General features: G+C 54.3%; 1 protein-coding gene across 1 annotated transcript; it reads left to right on the forward strand.

Annotated features, from left to right (window-relative positions):
* Positions 1-3,756: 3,756 nt before the first annotated feature.
* Sh3bp1 (SH3 domain binding protein 1) lies at positions 3,757-16,599 on the forward strand. Its single transcript, XM_052160848.1, has 18 exons — positions 3,757-3,967; positions 5,133-5,175; positions 5,415-5,519; positions 6,613-6,689; positions 6,929-7,040; positions 7,118-7,194; positions 7,634-7,778; positions 8,453-8,521; positions 8,680-8,770; positions 9,236-9,381; positions 9,966-10,077; positions 10,379-10,460; positions 10,547-10,627; positions 11,983-12,099; positions 12,728-12,825; positions 13,125-13,284; positions 14,668-14,759; positions 15,871-16,599. Exons 1-18 carry the CDS (start codon positions 3,909-3,911, stop codon positions 16,260-16,262), a joined length of 2,058 nt encoding a protein of 685 aa, XP_052016808.1. The 5' UTR covers positions 3,757-3,908; the 3' UTR covers positions 16,263-16,599.
* Positions 16,600-18,405: the final 1,806 nt, after the last annotated feature.

The raw sequence follows: 18,405 nt of genomic DNA on the forward strand, positions 1-18,405 counted from the left end.
TGCTGCCTCCCCTCCCGGAGTCCTTAGAACTGTCAGAGCAGGAGACTGGACCAGTTGTCTAGAGGAAGCAGCCATCTTGATGGTAAACTGTTCTAGGTACCTGAACCTGCTTTGCTCCCAGCTGGGATCAGGAGCACTTGTTCCCCCAGGGCTAGCAGTAGAAGGAAGGAGTCCAGCCTCAGACCCACCCCAGGGTTCCTGGAAAGGCCTTTTGAACTATGGAAGTGGGGGTGGGGGCGAGGGAGTTACCAAAACCCCAGGAAAACACACCTTGCCAGGCTGTAACCGCTCGGAGGCTTTCTAGTACAGCCATAATCAAGCCCTGTGGCAGCGTCTCCACTGGCAGGATGAAGCCAACAGCCTCCACCCCAGCCTGCTGACTGACTGCCCTGACCACATCCGCTCAAGTCTCATTAGTAGATACCACCCAGACTGTCAGAGGGATGGCAGGCAAATCTGTGTGGAGACTGGCCAGTCCCTTGCCAGCCATCGTGAGGGCAGGAGCAAAGGCCATCCTTGAAGGAGTTTCCAGGCAACGCCATGTACGCAGCAGAAAGGCAGGAGAAGCAGTTCCTAGGACTTAGGTCCGCCTTCTGGCCTGGCCTCTACCACAAGCTGGCTGTGCACATCTGGTCCAAGAGCCTGGGTTCACACATCTGCCAAATGGAGGCAAAGACACCAACCTTAGGGAAGGCTGACCCAAGGGACACAGCAGTAAATTCTGCTGTCCTTCAGCCACACACACTTCAAAGGCAACTAAGGCTGGGAGCAAGGCTCTTCTTTCTCTGACTTCTGGGGTTTGAATAAGAACAGCAGACAATGCCAGGCACTTTTCTAAGAATTTTACATGCTAATTCATGTAATCCTATTACACTCCAGAGTTTGGGTCTGAGGGGTGAGCTATCTTATCCAAGGTCATTCAGTTTGTATGCTGGTGAGAGACATCCCCCCACCATCCTCCCCAAGCCAAATGGCTGTTCTTTGAGGGTTCAGGTAATCACAGATCTGATGTCACCAAGTCAGTCACAACAGTAGTACAGAGCTGCTGAGCCCCAGAGGGCACAGCCAGGAAACAGATAAGGTGAGGCAGGGTGGTACAGGCTCATAGTTTAAGGAAGGGCCCAGGGAGGGGTTGTCTAGTAGTGACCTCTGAGGTACTTCTGTGCAGTTCTAAAGTCCATGCTCCTTAGAGTGGTTCTTGGCCTCATATGCCTGTTAATATCTACTACTGAAGAGGCAAGACATTGCAAGTTCAAGACCAGTTGGGCGACTTTGTGAGATTTGAGACCGGCACACACACACACACACACACACACACACACACACACACACACACACACACGCAGGCTGGCAAAACAGTTCAGTGGGTAAAGGTTTTTGTCAGCATGCATGAGAACCTGAGTTTGGCGAATAACGTTAGAAGGAGAGAACTCACTCCCGTGTATTGTCCTCTGACGGCCCTAAGAGAGCTGTGATATTTACACATGTGTGCACACGCATACACTAAGTAAAAATTGTGACTAAGAGAGCTGGAGAGCTGGCTCAGAGGTTGAAGCTGCTCTCCTAGAGAGCCAGGTTCGATTCCCAGCACCCACATGGCAGCTCACAATCTGTCCTCCACAGGCACTGAACGCTCATGGTATGCAGACATACATGCAGGCAAAACACCTGTATACATGAAATGAAACCTTAAAGAAAAATTTAAATGTTTAAGAAAAAGTAATAAGGGAGCTGGGGTGGGAACTCGCGGCAGAGAACTTCCCAAGCACACGCAAAGCCCTGGATTCAGTCTCTAGTACAAGACCAAACGACCTGGCCATGATCCCAGCATCTACTAATCAAAAACTCTGGATTACAACATCCTTGGAAGGAATAGCCTAGGATCCAACAACCTTCAGGGCTTCCAACCTTCAAAGATTCAACAGCAAGGACACCCAGCCCAGAAGTATAGCAACTTTATCTGGTCAGATCCAGAAGGTCCCCAGGTCTGGCTGCAGGGAAAAAAAAAAAAGAGAGAGAGAGATGGAGACAGGAGGAAGGGGCGGGGCAAGAGCCTGGATGGATTGATAATCCGGACATTTCTAAAACAAACAAACAAACAAACAAAAAAGAAGAAAGAAAGAAAGAAAGAAAGAAAGAAAGAAAGAAAGAAAGAAAGAAAGAAAGAAAGAAAGAAAGAAAACTGCTATTTCAGCTGGGGGAGCTGTCCCCAGGCTAGCTAGGACTAGGCCTGGACAAGCCTGGAAAGTGCACTGTAGGAACCAGGCCAGCCCTGGAGAGACTTCCCTAAAGGCAAGAAAGTGCTACACAGTCAGCTTCCTAAGGCTCAGCCAGTAGAATGTACCCATTGCCAAGGCAGGGAAAACTGAAATGCAAGAATGTTCTGGGTAGGACCTGGATGATGGGGAACAAAGGGGCCAGGATAGAAGCAAGATATTGCAAGTCTTTTTTGTTTTGTTTTTTGGATTCGGTTTTGTTAGAGACAGGGTTTCTCTGTATAGCCCTGGCTGTCCTGGAACTCACTCTGTAGACCATGCTGGCCTCGAACTCAGAAATCCCGCCTGCCTCTGCCTCCCAGAGTGCTGGGATTAAAGGCATGCACCACCACTTCCAGGCTTCAATAGGATTTCTTAAATGAATAAAGCGGCTGCCTGCTCCCAGTGAGTGACCACCGAGTGCCAGGCCTGTGCTGGGTGGAGGGAGATGTCTGGAGCAAAGGGAATGAATGTCTTTGAGAAGCACAGCAACTTTCTACCCCTCACACAGTAGGCACTCAAGTGGCTCTGAACTGAAACTAACCCGAGCAGAGCGCAGTGCTGCAGTGTGGTGCTCAGGGCTTCCTGTAGTCACCCCCGCCCCTCCCCTCCCGGAGCCTGAAGGGTGCGCACCCACCGGAGTCAGCTTGCAGTTACCCACGGGCTCTCGTGCCCTGTATGCCCAGGCTGGGGTTCAGCCGAGTATTTCAAAGAGAAAACTTCTATCGGGTTTAGGGGTTCCGAGCAGCACCCATATCAAGGCCTGACATGAAGAACGGGCAGCACCGGGGGATTTTGCTTGGAGAAATGAGAAAGACGTTTACAAATAGGGGAAGCAGTCCAAGCTGAGGACTCTCAAAAGTGTAGAGAGGAACACTAGGGCTGAGGAGTAGGCCCCGGTATCTTGCTTACCCTGTGGCACAGACTGGTCCAGGACATTTGTCCTATCAAGTCACTATACACAATGAATGAAGAACTCTGGGGACTGGTTCAAGGACATTAGTCTCTGGTGGTCTCGGGTACCCCAAGTTCTGAACCAGTGGTCCAGCAGGCATGAGGGATGGTCAGGGAATGGTACAGTGGAGAAAAAGTCTCCAAAGAGCATCCCCTAGTGACTGGACTGCACAGGTCCCGAAGGCCTGGCCCGGGCCCGTCCCTAGCCTGTCCCTGGCCTGTCCCTTCTAGGCAGCCTTTTTTTCCCTTTAAGAGAGAGCAAAGGTTGTTTATACCCAGGGCGGTGGTGGTGGCAGGAGCAGCTCACCTGCTTCCCGCCACCCGCCGCGGCGGGGCGGCGGGGCAGGGTGCGGGAAGGAAGAGCCCGCACTCAACTGCGGACCTCAGAGAGACAGACCAACGGATACTCGGCAAGCGGGTCGGACAACCCGGGGGTCGTTAAGGCCCGGAAGCAGCGAGAGAGAGAGCGAGACTCCAAACTTGGAGAAAGGAGTGACCTGGGGGCCGGGGGCGGAGTCGTGAGCGGGGGGGAGGAGAGCGCCCGCGCCAGCGCCAGCACCAGCCAGAGGAGCGCGCCGGCCCAGGAAGCCAGAGCGCCGCCCACCCATCCGGGGCGAAGCGCGCGGGGAAGCAGGCTGGGCCGGGGGCTGCCAGCCTCAATCCCCAAGGTGACTCCTCGGCCCCCAGCCCGGACCCAAGATGATGAAGAGGCAGCTGTACCGCATGCGGCAGCTGGCCCACACGGGCAGCTCGGGACGGTGAGTGTCACCCGCTTCTAGCCGCGCTGTCGCCTCGCAGGACCTGAGCGGGCGCAGCAGAGTGGGGAACCGGTCAAAAAGGTCGAAGACATCTGAGCAGCGGCCCTTTGGCTTGCCAGAGCCCTGACCTCGCTCCCTGGGGCCCGAAGCCACTGTGGTCGCTCAGGCATAGCTGGCTTTGGCTGGAGGGAGGTGGAGGGGGGAAGGCACCTCCATTCCCGGTTGGAGAGGCTGCAGAGAGCAGAATGCGCCCTGAGCCAGGACGCTGCCTGGAACCTCATTTGTCCCCTCCGGACAATGGGAACAGTTTACCATCTCTAACTGGAGGGAAGGGGAGGAATGGAGCCGATCGGGGCCCCAGACCCTGGGAGAAGGGACTGGCAGCGTTCTGGCCTGGGGAGGAGGGGCCTGCTCCGCTCCCCTCCCCCAGCCGAGGGGCCTCTTGCCATTTGGTCTTGCTTCTGCTTTTCGCAGCCTCAGGTAGAGGCACCCCTGGGTGTCCTGGGTTCCCAGCTCCAGAACTATGGGAGCGGAAGTTTGGGGAGTTTCTCGGAGCCTTTCTTTCTGTCCCTCTTCCCCAGCCTGGGAGTTCCCCATTCTTTGGGCCCTGAGAGATGACCGTGTATCCAGAAACTTGATCCAGTCCTACAGTGACACGAACATTTACTTGTACCTACAAAGCCAAGCCACTTTGCCCTGAACCCATGTCCCTGTGTATCCTTGGGCAGAGTCCCCGGACTAGCCCACAGCCGCAGTCCAATGTCCTGTGCCTGTGGGCCTGGCCACCCCGAGACCAGCTTCCACACTTCCCGTTCTGGGGGGCCAGCTGAGGCCTCCTCTTTCCGGGCCAGGCAAACAATTTGGGGGATGGGGAGATGAGAAAGTTTCCCTCTGTCCCAAAGTTGGGCCCTGGGTAGCTCCCTCCTGATTTTTCGGTGTCGTGGGCCCACCCTCTCCCAGGACACAGCCCTGGGTGGAGGAGGAAGCAGGCATGCATCCTTTTAACCACTATGGAATGTGCTCCAACTACGGTGTAGACGGGCCACCCAGGCTTGGAGGGTCCTGGAAGCGACTTGGGCTCAGGTTCCAAATGCAGGGGTCAGAGGGAGGCCGAGGTGGGTTTCCTAACCCAGACTGACTCAGCAGAAGCCCCCTTCCCCCACAGCACCCCGGAGACTGCCGAGTTCTTGGGTGAGGACCTGCTGCAGGTACGTGCCTGGGCGGGCTGGGCTGGGCTGGGCTGGGAGGCAGGCCCGTGCAGGCTGTCAGTATAGAGGCTGGCAGGCAGCGACAGCAGTCAGGGGCCTGGTTGTGTCATTCCCTGCTGGCCAGGGGAGGCTCAGGAGGGAAGAGGAAAGTGATTCTTGTTCTGGGGAAGACAACAGAGCAATGAGGGGGCGCCCCTCACAATACACAGTCCCCCATAGCCCTCCCTTGTACCGCCCAGGTAGAGCAACGCCTGGAGCCGGCCAAGCGAGCAGCCCACAATGTTCACAAGCGGCTGCAAGCCTGTCTGCAGGGCCAGAGCGGAGCTGACATGGACAAGCGGGTGGTAAGTGGGGTCTCCGGGAGGAGAGACCTGTGTGGCGAGGGATGGGGTGGGAACGAGGCCCTCTGGGTGGTCTGCAGCTTCTGAGCTTTGCTCTCTGCTGATAGGCCCCCAGGTGGTCTAGGTGGGCGGAACACCATCTGAGCTGGATAGAGAGGATGCTGTTACCCAACAGGCAGCTTTTACTGACTCCTGCTACTCTGTTGCTAAGACTGCTAAGGCATTGTCTCCTCACGGCTGTCGACAGCCCTGGTGACAGTCCCTTGTACAAGTCACTTGTGTATAATGGGAGACCGAGACCTAAATTTACTAGCCCAAGATCACACAGGTAACGAGTGACAAAAGTAGCCCAGGGGCCCCACTGATGGTAAATGCAGTGTTACTCCCTGTGGAGGTATAGGGATGACTAAAAATTCACGTGGCTGGAGCTGGAGGCTCCGCCCAGCTCAGCAAAGCATTGGCTCTTGCAGAGACCTGGGTTCAGTTCCTATCACCCACTCGCTTCACCGCTATCCAGTCCCAGGGCACCCTCTTCAGTCTGCTGAGGGCACCCAGCATGCCTGCCCCACCCCCACCCCCTGAAGAGAGTCTGGGCGTGAGGCAATAGGAATCCTTGGAGAACTTGAGCTGGGGATTGACCAGATTAACCCCACCTATGCCATGAGTCGGGGAAGGAGTTAGGGCCATCTCACCCCCACCCCAGCTGCACTGCCAGCTCTTTGCCAGGGTGTAACCTTGGGACAGCTTACTGCTCCCCGCCTCTGCATAGTAGTTCCCTAGACTCCCTGGCATCAATCATTCCTTCTTGTCCAGTCATGAAGCTTCTGGAAGGGAAAGAGGGAGGGGTCCCAGGTCTGTGAGAGATTGTACACGCGTGTGTGCATGCATTGGGGGATCTGGGGGTGTATGGCGGGGCACACAGCGTCAGCATCATCCAAGTCCCACTCTTACCTAGGACTGTGAGTCTGTTGAGTTGGCTGTTCCCTCTGCTGGGGCGTGGGTTTGGCCAAGTGCTCTGGGCTCAGTTGTAAGGTGGAGGAAATTGGTAAACTCGCGCTCTCTCACCCTGCCTCTCACCCTGCCTCACCCCCTGCAGAAGAAGCTCCCTCTCATGGCTCTGTCTACCACCATGGCCGAAAGCTTCAAGGAACTGGATCCCGATTCCAGCATGGGGTGAGCATGGTTGGGGAGAGCCTGGCTCTTCACTAGAGAATGCCGGGAAGCAGTGAGGGGCGGGGTCAGATCAGCCAAGGGTGTCTACCTCAAAAGGATGACCAAGCTGGGAGAAGCATCAGGTCAGTAAGGCCCAAGGAAGCAGCAAGCAGAAGCAGGGACCTTCAAGAGTTTCTCGGTGCGGGTGGGGCGTGAGGGACCCAAGGGAGCCTTGGCCCATTGGGAATCTCTGGCCACAGGAAGGCCCTGGAGATGAGCTGCGCCATCCAGAACCAGCTGGCCCGGATCCTAGCCGAGTTTGAGATGAGCCTGGAGAGGGATGTCCTGCAGCCCCTCAGCAGGCTGAGTGAGGTGACTGTGCGCCCCCAGCCCCAGCTGTCCCTGCCCTGCTCCACCAAACCCCTGAACCTCCCTGTGCCCGCCCTCAGGAGGAACTCCCTGCCATCCTCAAGCACAAGAAGAGCCTTCAGAAGCTGGTGTCTGACTGGAACACCCTCAAAAGCAGGTGGGCGCCCGAGCCTAGGTCAAGCCTGGGTATCTGCAGGCCCTATTGGGTACCTGTGGCCTTGCTGGCCCTTGAGAGCACATGTGTAACTGTGCTCTCCATGGATCTGAGGGCCCATAGTAAAGGCATATGTGTGTGAGGGTGTGCCTTGTGCCACAGGAACCCCCAAACTAGGAAAACCACTAGTCTCCCCAGATCTCTAGATGTTTCTAGAGCTCCTTCCTATGCTGAGCTCTGAAGCTGAGTCGTTGTAATCCCTAGCAACACCACCAGAGGGAAGCCTAGAGCACTCTGGCCTAGTCGGGCAGAGGCCCAAGGAATTTCTATTTTGCCTCTGTAAACCCTAGAGTCCTGTGTGATTGCGTGTATGGAGGGGACACTTAGCTCTGGCCATGCAATGGGGCCAGTGACCACCCACCCACCTTGGGACCCTCCCCAGGCTCAGCCAGGCAGCCAAGAACTCAGGAAGCAGCCAAGGCCTTGGTGGTGGCTCAAGCAGTCACACCCACAACGCCACTGCCAACAAGGTAGAGATGCTGAAGGAAGAAGAGGAGGAGCTCAAGAAAAAGGTGGAGCAGTGCAAGGTGAGGTGACTTGGGATGTCTGCATAGGCAACAGGTGTGGGTCCATTTTACAGATGGGAACATTGAAGTGCCAAGGAGCACTGACTTTTAAACCTAGGCAGTTGGGGGTCAGAATCTATATAGCGGGGTACCATCTAGGACCTCTACCAGACTAATCATGCGCATCAACAGCTGGGATGTGGTTGTTTACTGGATGATCAACGTTGAATGAATGAATGAATGAATGAATGAATAATGAATGAACGATGTTCACGGAGAGAATAAAGCAAGAATGAATGACAGAATGATTGCATGGTCAGCAAGAACACACTGTACTAAGGATCTGAGGACCTAGAGTAAAGAACCAGAAGCCGTGCTGGGCGGTGGTGGCGCACGCCTTTAATCCCAGCACTTGGGAGGCAGAGGCAGGCGGATTTCTGAGTTCGAGGTCAGCCTGGTCTACAAACTGAGTTCCAGGACAGCCAGGGCTGCACAGAGAAACCATGTCTCGAAAAAAACAACAACAAAAAAAAAAAAAGAAGAAGAAGAAGAACCAGAAGCCTCAAAAATTTAAAGGGTTCCTGTGGGCTGACCCCAAGTGTAGACCTTGGCCTGGGCATGTTTCTATCCCTAGCAGCTGTCACCCTCTCTGCGGGATCCCCAGCCTCACCTGTCCTCTCCCTTCTGTCCCCAAGGACGAGTACCTGGCCGATCTCTACCATTTCTCCACCAAGGAGGACTCATACGCCAACTACTTTATTCATGTGAGTCCATGGTCCAGTTGCAGACATCTGAAACTCGGGTGGATACCATAGGGAGCACCTCTCGGCACCCCCGAGAGATGGTGGGAGTCTGATCTGGAGACGCTGGGGAAGTCTCCACTTCCCTCACTTCTCCTGGGGCATGGCCTTTGTCCCCACAGCTCCTGGAGATTCAGGCTGACTACCATCGAAAGTCACTAACGTCACTCGACACGGCCCTGGCTGAGCTGAGGGACAATCACAGCCAGGCAGGTAGGGACATGCGTGAGCCAGCCCCACACCTCTGGCCCTGTTATGCTAAGGGCTCTGTAAAAGTTTGCACCTTTAATCTGGGCATGTGGGTGACAGAAACAGGTGAATCTCTGAGTTTGAAGCCAACCTAGTGTATATAGGATACTACCCTGTCTTGAAATACAAAGCCAACCAAACAAAAAGTTCGTTTCTTATCCTGAGAGGCAGTAGGGGTCTGTGGTTGAATTGGGAGCTGGGAGCGGGTGGATTAGGTCTCTGGACTAGCTTTCTGCTGCTATGGAGAAGGAACGTGACTGCAACCAAGAGACCTTCTAGGCAGAGCTGTGGAGGTAGGCAGATCCAAGAGGTGGGCTAGATGGTCACGTGTGGTACTGAAACCGGGCGGAAGGTGGATTCCTGGAGGTGCCCCGGGCCTACTGCCTAGGGCAGAAAGAACCAGGCTGCTGATGTGTCTCATTCCCACAGACCCCTCCCCCTTGACGACGGCTGCCCCCTTCTCCAGGGTATATGGGGTGTCCCTGAGAACCCACCTGCAAGACCTGGGTCGTGACATTGCCCTGCCCATCGAGGCCTGCGTCCTGTTACTGCTGTCAGAGGGCATGCAGGAGGAGGTGGGAGCTGAGGGGTGAGGGAGGGGGAGGGACAGGGCCCCATGCCACGCCCATGCTGGTACCTGTAGTTCCTTCTCTGAGAGGCTTAACCTCTCCTTGCTGAACTGGACTCTGCCTCACTGAATAGCATTTCAGAGGCCTGGCGCTGTCCCACAGATGCTGAACAGTCTTTGCTCCAAGATCCTCTAGGGCTCTGTTTGGCAAGGGGGAGAGAGTCAGAGATTAAATGGGCCCAGAATCACTTGAGGAGCCCAGGGTTGCAGGTTCCTTGGGCCTTTCCGGGGGAAAAATAAAATGACCCTTAGGTGAAAAATGATGCAACCATGAGTGAATTGCAGGCTCCTCACCAACCATGCTGAGCATTCCTTCCCCTCCCGTTCCTAACAAGACTACTGTTCCTACCATCTCCCAGCCTCACACACTTCCCACCCTGCCCTGCACTCAGAATTCCAGACCTTGGGAGTTAGGAGGCTCCATAGACACCCTCATGACTACTGGCCACCACCAGTAGGGACACTGAGGCCCAGAAGCCTGCCCCTGCCCTGCCCTCTGTGGCGCATAACGTGGTCCTTCCTGCATCCTAGGGCCTCTTCCGTCTGGCTGCTGGGGCCTCTGTGCTGAAGCGTCTTAAGCAGACCATGGCCTCAGATCCTCACAGCCTAGAGGAATTCTGCTCAGACCCCCACGCCGTAGCAGGTACCTGATCCCCAGGAGCTCTAGGTAGAAGGGGAAGGGGTCCTGATAATGCTACCCACGAAACACCTCGGGCACTTAAAAGTGCTTAATACAGATCTGTGATGAACCATCTGAAATGTATATGCATTTTTTGGGGGGGGGGTGGGGGATAAACTTGCTAAATACTATGTTATAGGGGCCTATAACCCAAAGAAACTATCTAAGACATGAAGACTTAGTAAAAATACGGAGTAGAGGGTCCTTCTAAGTAGAGAGAGCTGGGTCCTTAGGCTGTCCAAGACCATCCCCTGCCTTGTTTCAGGTGCCCTCAAGTCCTATCTCCGGGAGCTGCCAGAGCCTCTGATGACCTCTGACCTCTATGATGACTGGATGAGAGCAGCCAGGTGAGGAGGTAGGGGTAAGGGGAGGGGAGGCGAAAGCTCTGGAGACATGGCCCTGGATTGGTGCATTGCTGACTCTCCCTCCTCAGCCTGAAGGAACCAGGAGCCCGCCTGGAGGCCCTCCATGATGTTTGTAGCCATCTTCCCCAAGAGAACTTCAACAATCTCAGGTGAGCCCTGCCCCCAACTCCCCCCCAACACACACATACACACACACACACACACACACACACACAGCTTTGGAGACTCTAGCCTATGCTGTGCCTAAGCACAAAGCCTCAGCTGTGATGTCCTGTTTCTGTCTTTTACACTACACCAGACACCAGAGCAGACAAAACCCAGGCAATAGCAGTGGCTCTTGTCTACCGCGCCAGCTCTTGGGAGGCAGAGGCAGGTGGATCTCTGAGTTCAAGGCCAGCCTGATATGCAGATCGAGTTCCCGGATAGCCTGGGTTATGCTGAGAAACCCTGTCTTGAAAAACAGAACAAAAAAGGAAGAAGAAATCAGGCAGGGGATGTAGCTGTTTGTGGAGTCCTTACCAAGTCCACCTAGCATGTACGAAGCCCTGGCTGTGATCCTCGGCACGCTGTCAACTGGAGGTGTTGACATGCCTGCAGTCACAGCAAGCACGAGGATCAGAGCTTCAGGAGCATCCTTGGCTATATAGAGTTGGAAGCCAAGCTGTGCTATTAGATGTTGTCTTAAAAAGCAAGCAGAAGCCGGGCAGTGGTGGCGCAGCCTGTAATCCCAGCACTCTGGGAGGCAGAAGCAGGCGGATTTCTGAGTTCGAGGCCAGCCTGATCTACAGAGTGAGTTCCAGGACAGCCAGGGCTACACAGAGAAACCCTGTCTTGAAAAAAAAAAGCAAGCAGAAGCCGGGCGGTCGCCTGTAATCCCAGCACTTGGGAGTCAGAGGCAGGCGGATTTCTGAGTTTGAGGCCAGTCTGGTCTACAGAGGGAGTTCCAGGACAGCCAGGGCTATACAGAGAAACCCTGTCTTGAAAAAAACTGAATCCAAAAAACAAAAACAAAAACAAACAAAAAAAGCAAGCAGAAAACCCTACTGAATCTGTGAGACCATATTGCCTGTCTGCAGACCCCACCCCTGCCATTCTGGGACCCTGGGTGTTCGGTGTCAGCACTGGAGTCAGTCCCTAATGCTTGCCGCAGCCAGAAGATAGAAAGGGGTGGGTGGGGGTGGAGCTGGAGAGATGGCTCAGTGGTTAAGCACTGGCTGTTCTCCCAGAGGTCCTGAGTTCAAATCCCAGCATCCACATGGTGGCTCACAACCATCTGTAATGTAATCTGATACCCTCTTCTGGCGTGTCTGAAGACAGCAACAGTGTACTCATATAAATAATAAATAAATTTAAAAAAAACGTTAAAAATAAATAGATCAGAGAACCTAGCTAATAAAAATGTAACCATGCCATGTGGCTCCGTTCCCCTCTGCAGCCCTAGGGTGGGAGTTCCTGGGCCTTTAAGGACATCTGTGAGCCTTTGTGATGCTCTCCACCCACTCAGGTACCTGATGAAGTTCCTGGCACTGCTGGCAGAGGAGCAGGATGTGAACAAGATGACGCCCAGTAACATCGCCATCGTCTTGGGGCCCAACCTGCTGTGGCCTCCTGAGAAAGAAGGGTGAGGGCCATGAGCCCAGGGAGCCCGGCCCCGGCTGTGATGCGCCCAAGCCTCTGCTCTCTGTCCTTGCCGTGGGCTGAGCAGTCCTTAAGCCTGAAGCTGCTGTGAGGAGCGGCCTGAGGGACCAGGGTAAAGGGAGGGGGCGGGGCACCCGTGCAGTGACCTGGTGTGCATACTCAAAACCATACGAGGGGTGATTGAAGCCTCGCTCCCTCCCAACCTTCAGACGTGGGGCTTTGGAGAGTCACTTCCTCATCTGTCAGTTGGGGAGACATGATGACATAAATTCTAAGGGAGCTGGGGGTAGGTGTGAGAGTAGGAATTAAATGGGAAATGCTTTACAAACTGAAGTCCGATGATACGTGAGAAGTCACCGCTACGTTCCAGGCCACAGATGGATGACAAGGACTCATCCCACTGTGCTGAATTGTAGTTGTTCAAGCAGGTGGAGGCGGGAGGGGCAGTCAATCCAAGACCTGGGGAAAGAGCCCAGAATTGATTAGTGATGTCTGTCTTAGGTGAAGGAGTGGGAGATGGGGTATGCGAGCTACACGCGTGCCATCAGCCACGCCCAGCAGAGTCGCACAATGTTAGCGTCACTAAAACTCTCGCTTCTCTTTTGTGCCAGGGACCAGGCCCAACTGGACGCCGCCTCTGTGTCCTCCATTCAGGTGGTGGGTGTTGTCGAGGCGCTGATACAGAACGCAGACACCCTCTTCCCTGGAGGTGATGTCCTTTATTTATGTCATCTCTCGTCCCCACTTCCAGTAGCTCCTGGACTACAGCCCAGCCTCAGTCCTGGATTGTCCCCCCAAACTCTCCATGTGGCTTAGAGGAAGCTGCTTTTTCAGCACTGAGCCTCAGTTTCTCATCTGTGAAATGGGAACAATGCTGTCTGACCCCTGGGAGTAGGAAGGCAAAGAGAAATCGGATCATTTCAGGGAAAGAGAATAGCTCTGGCTCTGGCCAGGGCAGGCAGGCTTGGCCAAGGTTCTAAATTTGACCCCTGTTCATTCCATCTCTAGATATCAACTTCAATGTATCAGGCATCTTCTCAGGCCTGGCCCCCCAGGAAAAGGTCAGTAGCCAACAGGTCTCAGAGGAGTTGCCACCAGTTGCTGTGCCTGCCCCAGCCACTACCCCAACTCCCACCCCAGCTCCAGCCTCAATGGCTGTCAAAGAAAGGTAAGAGCTTAACATGATAAATAACTCCGGGCCTGGGGGTGCGCTCTGAGGATTTAGGAATGTAATACGTGCCCTTTGTCCTGTAGATCTGGTCCCACAGGTCGGAGTAGGTGGGAGGAACCTGCTCTCTCAGCCTTAGACATGTTCCCTTCTTTATTGTACGGATATTTCTACAGCACCTACTGTGTGCCTCAGACATTGCTCATGCCCTGGGAATTTACGGAATTGGGAGGGGACAGTTGGGATTTATAACTATCCTGTCTCCAGTCCTGTGAGTCTGAAAGGCTTGTGGCAGACTGGTGTTTCTCAGTGGAGTCCCTCAGATGAGGGGGGTATGGGCCGCCCTCCACCCCTGCCTTGGGTGAGGCAGGGGGAGTGGACACGTCCCATCTACATTCCTGTGATGTCCGGATGCCCGCTCGGGGGAGCTGTACCAGCCGGGCAAGAAAAGAAGGCCTCTCTGGGGAAATGGCCAAACGGAAGTTTAGGAAGCCAGACTTTTTCAACTGCTGCTCACACACTCTCCCCTACAGATCACATGGGCTTCTAGGGGCGTGGCTTACTTGGTTGCCTAGCACACTGGAAGGCTGGGTCCAAGTCCCAGTGCTATATAACAGGGGAGTGATGCTACTTATCAGCACTGGAGAAGTGAAGGCAGAAGGATCAGGAATTCCAGAATTCGGGTTCATCTTCCCCGACATGAGAAGTTCAAGGCCAGCCTAAGCTTTGTAAGAACTAGACAGTCTCAAAAAGAAAAAAAAGGTCATCTGGAAAGTCCAAAGGCTCTCTTCCCACCTCTGCCCCACACGTTATATCCCAGTCCTGGGCTTTCTACTAGTTACTCTCTGTTCCTCTGATAAACACTGTGACCAGAACAACTTGGAAGGGAAAAGGTTTCCTTGGCTTATACTACACGTAGCAGTCTGTCAGGGAGGCAGGGTTGCTTCTCAAGCTGAAGCAGAGGCAGAAGCCCTGTGTACTGCCTTGTCTGCCCTGGCTGGTACTCAGTCAGCTGGTACTCTCTGTACACAACTCAGGATGGTTGTCCGGAGACGATCAAGCCAGTCCCCCACTGACAGTCCTCACCGACATGACCTCAGGCCTGTCTGATTTGGGTGACCCCTCAGTTGAGACGCCCTCTTCCCATGTGACTCTGCGTTGTGTCAAGTTGGCAGTTAAAGTTAACTCAGCCAGGCTTAACGGACACAGACCCCACCTGAAGTCTCTTGTAGAGAGACTAAGACTGAAGACACTAATTCCTGGTGCAGCCATAGATGGCAGGAAGCAGGTCCTTCCGCTCAGCAGTTCGGGATCTTGCAGGATCCTAGGAGATGTCCAGGAAATGGCCAAGCGTGATTCTTGCACTTCTCTTTCCCGTGACAGGACAGAGTCTGAATTGCCCAAACCAACTTCTCCCAAGGTCAGCAGGAGCCCCACAGAAACAGCTGCTTCTGCAGAGGACTTGACCCGTAAGAGTAAGTTGGCTGCTGGAGAGAGGAGTCGGAGAGTGGGAACTCCCTCCCCTCAGGTCTCTCCACACCCCCAGAGAGGCCAGCATTAGACACAGTTGAGAAAAAAGCTCATGGTTCACCGCTGCCCGGCGCCTGGTCCCAGCTTCCAGCTTATTCCTTGGGCAGGTGGTGCAGCCTCAAGACTATAACCGCCCTGACATTGAGGAGCTGGGACCTCAGGGAGTGGGCAGGGCTCTGGCACACCGGAAGTGCTAGAGAAAGGGAGTCAGTGTGAGCGTGGTGGGTGGTGCAGCCCTACTGAAGCCCAGGGACTATGAAGAACAGGACCAGAGCTGTCTGAGGTAGAGGGAAGAGATGTTTGGGAGGAGTCTGGAGGCTCTTGAGCTCCCCGGCACACTCATGCCAATTGGGCCCAGGATGGATAGGTAAGAGACCAGGGATCCTCGTGGGGACTAGGTCACTGGGGAGCCCCCCCCTTGTCCCCCAGTTCTGACAAGGGGCTTTAGAGCCGGGTACATCGTGCTCAGCTAGGGGAACAGCCACAGAAGTCTACAGGCCACACGGGGAGTCATCCAAGCTAGCAGGTGACTTACCAGTGAGGAAACAGGCCCCAGAAAGCAGATAAACCACTCCAGACACCCGAGCCCACAACTTGCCTGAGGACCTGGGGCTTCTGAGAGGCAAGCAGGACCCATGTACCAACAGGGACAGGAGGCATTATATAATTAACAGATGTGGAGCCTCTCCTGCTTAAAGCCCAGACTGAGCTAACTAGTGGCCATGTTAGCTTTATGTTCTAGGGAGAGACCCAAGAAAGATGGACAAGATAGTTGAGAGGACAGGTTCTCTGAGGAAGGTGACTGACAGCATAACTAGAATGGGGTCTGGGGGAATCTACTGAAGCTGAGAGGACCATAGAGGAGGACCACTAGGGAGCACTTCAACCACAGAGGAGGACCACTAGGGAGCATCTCAGTGATGAGGACCCACTGTGGAAAGTGAAACCCCACTCCACCCCTGGAAGGAATGGACAAAGGCTCAGATGCACGAATATGAACACGTGATGTACACAGACACATGAACCCTTAACTTTCCTCTTTTGCTTCCTCCACAGCCAAGCGCCCAGCACCAGCCCGGCCTACCATGCCGCCTCCCCAGCCCTCCAGCTCCCGCTCGTCCCCTCCAGCTCCATCCCTGCCCCTCGGCTCTGTCAGCCCTGGCACTCCCCAAGCTCTGCCACGCCGTCTGGTGGGCACCAGCCTCCGGGCCCCCACCGTGCCTCCCCCATTACCCCCTGTTCCTCCACAGCCTGCTCGGCGCCAGAGCCGGCGTTTACCAGTGTCCCCGTGCCCAGCCTCCCCTGTCATTTCAAACATGCCTGCTCAGGTGGACCAGGGAGCAGCTATGGAGGACAGAGGTGGCCCTGAGACTGTGGGTGGGCACCCACCTCCCCCAGCTCTGCCACCCCAGCCCCGGCCCAGGGGCCTCATTTCAGAGACCGATTAAGCAGGCCTTCCTGCCTGGCAAGTCCTCAGTGCCCCCTTTCTTTCCCCCTCCCTCCTTCCTCCCTTGTCCTCCCAGGACAGCCCTTGCCCTGTGCCTAGGTGCCCGCTGGGCCGGCTCCTATGGCCAGGAGGGCTCAGGCCAGCCCTCTAGTTTCTGATGTTTTTCTCCTCCACTTCGAGCTTGGGGTTCCCACCTGACTCCCCACTCTCTGGCAGGGTCTCAAGGGAGTGTGACCAGAAGGAAGGACAGACTTGCCTGTTCCCAGAGGGTTTTTATTTTTCTCTTGCCAATGTATTTTTGTAAGGCTCGTAAATAAATTATTTTTAACAAAAATGGAGTAACTGGCCAGACAAAAGCTTTGTCCCCTGCAGATTGAGAATCTGCCCCCACAGGAGGAAAGGGGACAGAAAGAGAGAGCATCTATCTGCTGCCTTCCTGGTTTGAAGAGCCGTGGGCTTGGTGCTTTCTCAGAGCTGCATGTCTGAGTATGGTTCCCATATACTAGTCTCTCCTCCAGGTAAGAGCGCCACCTGCAGGTGAAGTTTCTGAAGCCAGTGACAAGGGACTGCACAGGGCATAGCCTGCAAAGCCTGGGCCTGAGATGAAGTTTGTGAGATTAGCTCCGAAGCCCAGGCTCTTCTTCCCACCCAGGGCAGCTTGCCCAGCCTTTCAGGGTCATGAGTTCCTCCCCTGAGACAGTCTAGCAATTCCGCCCAGTCTGTGTTCTGAAGACGGAAGCGCCCGTCTCACATACACACATGAACACAACTTTCCCGGGAGCAGGGATTGATCTACCCACGACCTTCCCTTCCTCTAGTTGCTCTGTGTAGACCCTGGGTAGCGCGCCTTTCAGCTCCACACCTGAGGGTCTTTGGGAAGTGGGCTGGTGGAAGTGGGTCCGTGCAGCTCGAAGCCCAATTTAATAGCCTAGTGGAGGCAGGGGCATGCTGTCTAGGGTCTTCCAGGCGAAGAAGACTCCTTACAAAAGGCACACAAGCCAGGCAGTGGTGGTACATGCCTGTAATCCCAGCACTCTGGGAGGCAGAGGCAGGCGGATTTCTGAGTTCGAGGCCAGCCTGGTCTACAGAGTGAGTTCCAGGACAGCCAAGACTATACAGAGAAACCCTGTCTCAAAAAAACCAAATCCAAAAAAAAACAACAACAAAAGGCACACAGAACAGAAAATCGTTGGGCCTCAAAAGCATGGTTTTCCTTTGGTCTCTTAACTTTAGTTGCTTTGGGTTAGACAGCTACAGCTCTGCTTAGTACCAAAATATTGTGACAATACAGATCCCCATTCATTCCTGGTTCCCATACTTTAAACTACTGGTTATTCAAAGGCTTGACAGATTAAAAGGTTCCCATCTACAAAATGGAGACCTAGGCAGCTGGGATCACCCATCAGTAACGTGGGCAACTAATTGGCCCTGGCAATCAAAATAATGCCTAATGCCCCCCCCCAAAAAAAAACCCCATGAAATCAGATCTCTGGGTTCCTGTCTTCTCGCCATGTATTTGATTTCTTTTTCATTTTTTGTTTTGTTTTTTTTTTGAGACAAGGTTTCTATGTATACCCTTGGATGCCCTAGTACTTGCTCGGTATACTGGGCTGGCCTCGAAATCGGAGCTCTTCCTGCCTCTGATTCTGAGTGCTGGGATTAAAGGCATGTGTTCCCCTCACCCAGCTAGAATGAATGTTTTAACATTCACTTGTGTGGATGATCTTGTGGAGGTCAGAAAACAACTTGAAGGAGTATGTTCTCTCTACCATGAGGTTTCTGAAGAAGGAACTCGGGTCCTCAGCCTTGAGAGCAAACTGCCATCATCTGCTGCCATTCCACTGACCCTGCATCTGTGTTTTAAAAATCATTTATCCAAACCCATCGAACTGTAAAGTACACATCTTACTAAATGAAAATTATACAACAACAAAAACAAGTCGTCCCCCCACCCCTCCGGGGGACTCCACAGCACAGTCAGATGACCAGAAGGATCACTGGGCAGGACCAAGAGCTCAGACCAGGCTGCGAAGACACGGATGATGCAGCCCTTGCTCCATCACATCCACATGTTTCTAACGCGCGTCAATGGTACCGAGGACAACCAGATCTGGCCAGAAGACATCTCTCTCAGCCTCTGTTTT

The sequence above is a fragment of the Apodemus sylvaticus genome, chromosome 17 (genome assembly GCF_947179515.1).
Source record: "Apodemus sylvaticus chromosome 17, mApoSyl1.1, whole genome shotgun sequence".
Lineage (NCBI taxonomy): Eukaryota > Metazoa > Chordata > Mammalia > Rodentia > Muridae > Apodemus > Apodemus sylvaticus.

What these genes read in the sequence shown, in the direction of transcription:
- Sh3bp1 (XM_052160848.1), top strand. Translation starts at nt 3,909, where the DNA reads ATGATGAAGAGGCAGCTGTACCGCATGCGGCAGCTGGCCCACACGGGC. An exon ending in CCCTCAGCAGGCTGAGTGAG is followed by an intron (nt 7,041 to 7,117) that starts GTGACTGTGCGC and finishes GCCCGCCCTCAG; the next exon opens with GAGGAACTCCCTGCCATCCT. An exon ending in GGACAATCACAGCCAGGCAG is followed by an intron (nt 8,771 to 9,235) that starts GTAGGGACATGC and finishes TCATTCCCACAG; the next exon opens with ACCCCTCCCCCTTGACGACG.